The sequence below is a fragment of the Capra hircus genome, chromosome 14 (assembly GCF_001704415.2).
Source record: "Capra hircus breed San Clemente chromosome 14, ASM170441v1, whole genome shotgun sequence".
NCBI classification, from domain to species: Eukaryota; Metazoa; Chordata; class Mammalia; order Artiodactyla; family Bovidae; genus Capra; species Capra hircus.
This window is the reverse complement of record NC_030821.1, coordinates 44,855,708-44,861,707: the sequence shown is the minus strand read 5'-3', so window position 1 is coordinate 44,861,707 and position 6,000 is coordinate 44,855,708. Positions and strand designations below refer to the sequence as shown.

The following is a 6,000-nucleotide window of genomic DNA, read 5'->3' as shown; positions in this document are numbered from 1 at the left end:
AGTGAGGGCATTCTCAAGCATGGTGGGACCCATGCCCATAATGCAAGACTCTGGCTAGTGTCCTGTGTCTGAGGTCTCATCCAGCCAGTCTCTACCCTTTGGCTCAACCTGCTGCCGAGCAAAAACACTGTGCATGAACACTGTTCAGTTCAGAGCTGAAGGTCTTGCTCTCTGGGCCGTAAGAATTGATGTATAAAGATCTTGCGAGAGGGAATTCCCTGGCTGTCTAGGACTTCATGCTTCCAAGCCAAGCAGCACAGTCATAAAGAAAGAAAGAATAGGAGGGTGTGCTTAGGGTTTAAAGGAAAAAAGAAAAAGAACTTGTGGGAGAGAATAGCAATACAGAGGGATAAAGAGTGCTGGGCTTTTGAGTTTCTAAAGAAGACGGGTTTTGTTACTATTGACCAGGAAATACCTCGTTTTGTTTTTAAAGCTCTGTGCTCTCATTTGTATCGCACAGTCAAAGAGTACATTCTAAATAATTTTCCTCTCCTCTTGCAGGAAGTACTCAAATATTACACACACACATTTGCAAACACACATTCAAAAGAGGAAACAGTTGGATAGGAACTCAAAAATCATGTGACTGATGACTAAGTTACATTTTTTTCCCTTTACTAAAAATAAAGGGGAAGAGTCTGAAGATTAGTTACAGATTCTCCTTACATTTTTAAAGTTTTGGAGAGACTGAATCATGTTTCCATTTGTGCTTTTTTCCGCCTTGTTTTCTTCCATATTTACTGAACCTAGGGAGAAACGTTGGGTCTGCAACTCCTCTGACGCCGCCGTTTGGTACGACTACTGTGGTAAGTACGAAGGCAAAAACAGGTCAACCATTCCAAGGGTGTTTTCACAGGAACCTTCCTCTGCTGTCACCAGGACACAGGAAACGACCGTGTGTTCCAGCTCTCGGGGAGGCTGCTGGCAGCAAAAGGGATATCTGGTTCCTGCCCTCTGTGGATTTTCTCCATCCATCATAGACCTCATGAGTCTCTGAACTGTGTTTCTCTTGACTTCCAAGCACTTCTGTCCTTTCCTGTGGTCAGCTATCTTTACCTTGAACCCAGTTTCAGATTCTTCCCTGTTCTGGCAGAACATCTGCTTCTGAGATTTTTGTCTCAGCCCGAGACTGACTGGGGGCTTCCCTGGTGGCTCAGATGGTAAAGAATCTGCCTGCAATGCAGGATACTTGGGTTCCATCCCTGGGTTGGGAAGATCCCCTGGAGAAGGGAGTGGCTACCCACTCCAGTATTCTTGCCTGGAGAATTCCATGGGCAGAGGAGTCTGGCAGGCCATAGTCCATAAAATTGCAAAGAGTCAGACACGATTGAGTGACTAACATAAGATTGACTGGTTCGTCTTGAGAAGGTAGAACGTCCTAGCTGCTTCTTCGAATTGGTTCTGTCTCCAGGCTGTGATTTTTTTTTTCCTCCAGCACTGTGTCGGGTGTATAACAGGTGCTCTGTTCAAATGTTTCAGGCTGCTGTGTTAAAGGCTCTTGGTAAAAGCTGCCTAACTGGGTGTAAGGCTGATTCTGTCAGTTACTATCTGTGTGATCTTCAGCAAAGTCTCAGCCTCTCTGTGCTCCAGTTTTTTAATCTGTAAAGTGAAAGTGATTTTCAAACCCATTTTGCAAGGATTATTTTGAGGTAGAATTTTTAGCCCAGAGCCACATAGAAACAATAATATTAATTACTTAAAAAAAGAAATCAGCCACAGTCGAATGCTATTTACTGGTTGGATCACTGTTGTTTGCTTTGTTCTATCTTATTTTGCTTCCCCCCCTTTCTCTACAAATATCTGCTGGTCTGAAAGCACAGCTTTGGAGCTTGACTGCTGTTTTGGTTTGGTGCTTTGCACCAAAGCACCATGGGTTGGTTGGCCTTTTCTATCAACTAGCAATATCAGGAAGTTTTAAAGGGATGCTCCTGAAAATACTGGTTAGTTGAAATTCTCATGGGAAAAAAGGATTTATGGTCTAATCATTTGGGGGAGATTTACAAATGTACTTTGAGTTCTGAGAAGTTCTGCAATAAAGAAACCTATTTAATCTCCCAATGTTCAGTTTTATTTTCTCTAATTTTTTGAGTGTGCCAAATACACTCTGGCAAATATTAATATAAAGTTACTCCTGGGGATTGAGAAGTAACCCCAGATGTGGGAACAAAGCCTAAGTGTGTGACCGGTCTCAGACTGATGGCTTTTTTCCTGTTTGTGATTGTACTGAATTCCTGCTCAACTTATCCCTGAAAATTCCCCATCCCGGAAGGTCAGTTCAACTCCTGTGTCCCAGGACCTCCTCAGTGCACTCAGTCCTCTTCTCTCTGCTTTGGTGCTGAGAGAACCAAAGAGAGAACATTCTCTCTGCTCCACACACACTCATTATACCACCTTTTCTGTGCTGTGTTTCATACAGCCTTTATTTATGTAACACTTTATATTATCTATTTAGCTTTTTTAAAAAAATATTTTTTGATGTAGACCGTTTTTTAAAGCCTTTATTGAATTTATTACAATATTGCTTCTGTTTGTTATGTTTGGGTTTTTTGGCCTCAAGGCACATGGGATCTTAGCTTCCTGACCAGGGATTTAACCTGCACTCCCTGCATTGGAAGGTGAAGTCTTAACCACTGGACAGCCAGGAAAGTCCCAATTTATTTAACTTTTAATCTTCTAGTAACACCAACTCAATTTGTCTTTTAATTTGATTTTTTTGAGAAAGGATCTTCTTTTCTTAAAAAAAAATATTTTATTTGTTTGGCTGAGGCGGGTCTTAGTTGTGGCACTCAGGGTCTTTGATCTTTGTTGTAGCACGTAGGTTCTTTTCAGTTGCAGCATGTGGAATCTCGTTTCCTGATCAGGGATCAAACCCAGGTCCCATGCATTGGCAGCTTGGTGTCTTAGCCACTGAACCACCAGGGAAGTCCCTTGAGGAGGGATCTTACCTGCTTCTCTACAACGCTGAGAAATTTTGTGGTCTTTTTCTGCTGCCCCACGGATGTAGGGATCACCGGGAGCAGGTTGGGGTAAGAGCTACAGCAAGACTCCTGGCTGCTGGGCCTCTCTGACCCCCCTCCCCCGACATCAACTTTTCCTTGCGTTCGAGAATCCATCCTGGCCAAGATGGAAGCACATCATGTGTTGGGAGCATTGATCCCTCCAGTGTTATTGTCAGGGTGTTGGTGACAATAACTCAGTCCTTTCTGTGAGAGTGATTCCCTTTTGGCCGAACTACTGGGCATACATGTTATACCTGTTTGCCAGGGCTGCTGTAACTAAATAGCACAGACTGTGTGGCTTAAACAGCAGAAATCTATTTCTCACCGTTCTCGAGGCGGGAAATCCAAGTTCAAGGTTTAGTTTCATTCTGAGGACTCTCTCCTTGGCTTATAAATAACTGTCTTCTTACCATGTGTTCATATGACCTTTGGTCTGTGTGCACTCATTCCTGGGGACTCCCTGTATGTCTAAATCTCCTCTTCTTCTAAGGTTACTGATGATATTGGATTAGAGCCTACTCTAATGGCTTCATTTTAATTTAATCACCTCTTAAAGGCACTGTCTCCAAAGACAGTTGAAGAAGGAAATGGCAACCCACTCCAGTAATCTTGCCTGGGAAATTTCATGGACAGAGAAGCCTGGTGGGCTGCACTCCATGGAGTTGCAAAAGAGTCAGATTCAACTTAGCGATTAAACAACAACCAAAGACAGTCACATTCTGAGGTTCTAAGGATTAAAATGTCAACATATGAATTTAGGGAGAACACAGTTCAGCCCGTAACATACAGAAATGGCAATAATTGGCTGTTTTATTCTCCAACTCTGGAAAAGGCAGAAAACATGGCTGTGCGAGTCAGTCCACACAGTCCTGGACATGCACTGTCCTGTAGCCTAGAGTTGTCAGACTCAGTTGTAACGTGTTTTTGGCTGTAGGTCATCCTGAAATTTAAGGAATTCATGGATTATCTAATTTAGCCAGTACTCCCTGAGCATCTGGCATGTGCTTATTCTAGACATTGAGGATAATGTAGAAGTGAACAACAAAAGTCCCAGACCTCCTGGAGTTTTGACCAGTGAAATATTCAGCATGTCAGATGGTGGTGACTGCTATGAGAAAAGAGTAAGGTGAGGGAGGGGATAGAGAGTGCAAAGATGGGAGTAGGGGTTGCATTTTAAATTAGGATGGCCAAAGAGGGCCTCACTGAGAAGGTGACATGTAGCCAGGACAGGAATAGTAAAGGGAGCGAGCCACAACCATATCCAGGGGAAGGGGTGGGGGAAAGAGCAAGCCCAGTGGCCTAGAGGTGGTGAAGAAGGAATAGCAAGGAGTCCAGCGTGGCTGCCATGGAGTGAGTGCTGAGGAAGTAGTAGGAGATGATATCATAGAAGGAAATGGGAAAGGAATGATAGCTTTGTAAGTCAGGAGATGACTTTACCTTTTACTGTGAACAAAGCTTGGTCTGTCTCACGGATTGGTAATCTATAAAATGGCAAAGGTGGAAGCAGACAACCTGTGGGGAGACTTGCAATAGTCCAAGTGAATGAGAGATTGGTGACTCAGGCCAGAGCGGGAGCAGTGGAGGTGATGAGGTGGGGTTGGTGCTGGAAGTCCCCTACATTCGAACCTTCAAACTGCAAACTTTCAGAGATGTGAACATGTGTTCCATCAACATCAGGCATGAGTGAAATTGCAGCTTGCCCTCCATCTCCTGTTGCTGACATTCCTTCAGCTCTAGTGTCTCCCACCTCCTCTCCTTCCTCAGTAACTCTTCTTGCCTGTTCACTCAGTGCCAGCTCCTATATGCCAGCTGTTGTACTGTACTACTGTACTTTTCAAGGTACTATACTATAAGATTAAAAATGTTTCATTTTTGTTTGCTTTTTATGTATTATTTGTGTGAAAAGTATTACAAACCTACTACAGTACAGTACTATATCACCAATCATGTTAATTGGGTACCTAGGCTAACTTTGTTGGACCTAACAGCAAATTGGACTTATGAATGCACTCTTGGAACAGAACTTGTTCATATGTAGGGGATTACTGTGTTCTGAAGATGGAGCCACTGGACTTGCTGACTGATTGGATGTGCGGCTGCTGCATGGTCCTCCCAGCTAAGTGTGTGTATCTTGGCATCTGGTCTTCCCCCTCTTCCCCCCAGCTCCCAACTCCAAGCAGGCCAGCCTCTTGACTGACCTTTATTTATATTTCTACTATTCTCTAACCTGAAATATTCTTCTCTATCTTTCTGTTCTTTGGAAAACTTTGAGGTCCATTAAAATTCCTACCTACCTTACAGAGACTAGTCAAGTAAGTTGAATTTAATTGTTTATTAATGTCTTTAATAGGCATTATGTTTAGTTATTTTAGTTATTATGCTGAGGAATGCTGAGAGTGCATGTTAAGTTATAGCTGGTATGGAACTTCTCTGGTGATCCAGTGACTAAGACTCAGGGGGCCTGGGTTTCCTTGCTGGTCAGGGAAATAGATCCCACATGCCACAACTAAAGATCCCATATGCTGCTACTAAGACTTGGTGCAGGCAAATAAATATTAAAAAAACAAAAACAAAAACAATATAGCTGGCATCCTCAAGGAACTCCTGACTTTTGTGTTACTTACCGGTGTTAGTGTAATAGAGGGCTTCCCCTGTTGGCTCATCGGTAAAGAATCCGCCTGCATTGGAGGAGTCACAGAAGATTGTGGGTTCGGTCCCTGGGTTGGGAAGATCCCCTGGAGGAGGGCATGGCAACCCACTCCAGTATTCTTGCTTGGGGAATCCCATGGACAGTGGAGCCTAGTGGGCTACAGTCCACGGGGTCACAAAGAGTTGGACACGACTGAATTCACATACGCACACACACACACACACACACACACACACACACACACACAATAATAGAGCACTGTTGTGTGCAGCCCTTAGTATGTGGCCGGTTGGCCTTGGTGGTTACTTGCCTCACCCGCCTCTGAGCGGACCGTTAGTGGTCCTGCTCAGC

General features: G+C 43.8%; 1 protein-coding gene across 1 annotated transcript in view; it reads left to right on the top strand.

Annotated features, from left to right (window-relative positions):
- Positions 577-6,000, top strand: part of LY96 (lymphocyte antigen 96) — a 32,582-nt gene continuing 27,158 nt past the window's right edge. Inside the window, exon 1 of the mRNA XM_005689073.3 lies at positions 577-806. Within this exon, the coding sequence (XP_005689130.1) occupies positions 695-806 (112 nt within the window). The 5' untranslated portion in view covers positions 577-694. The remainder of the gene's footprint in view (positions 807-6,000) is intronic.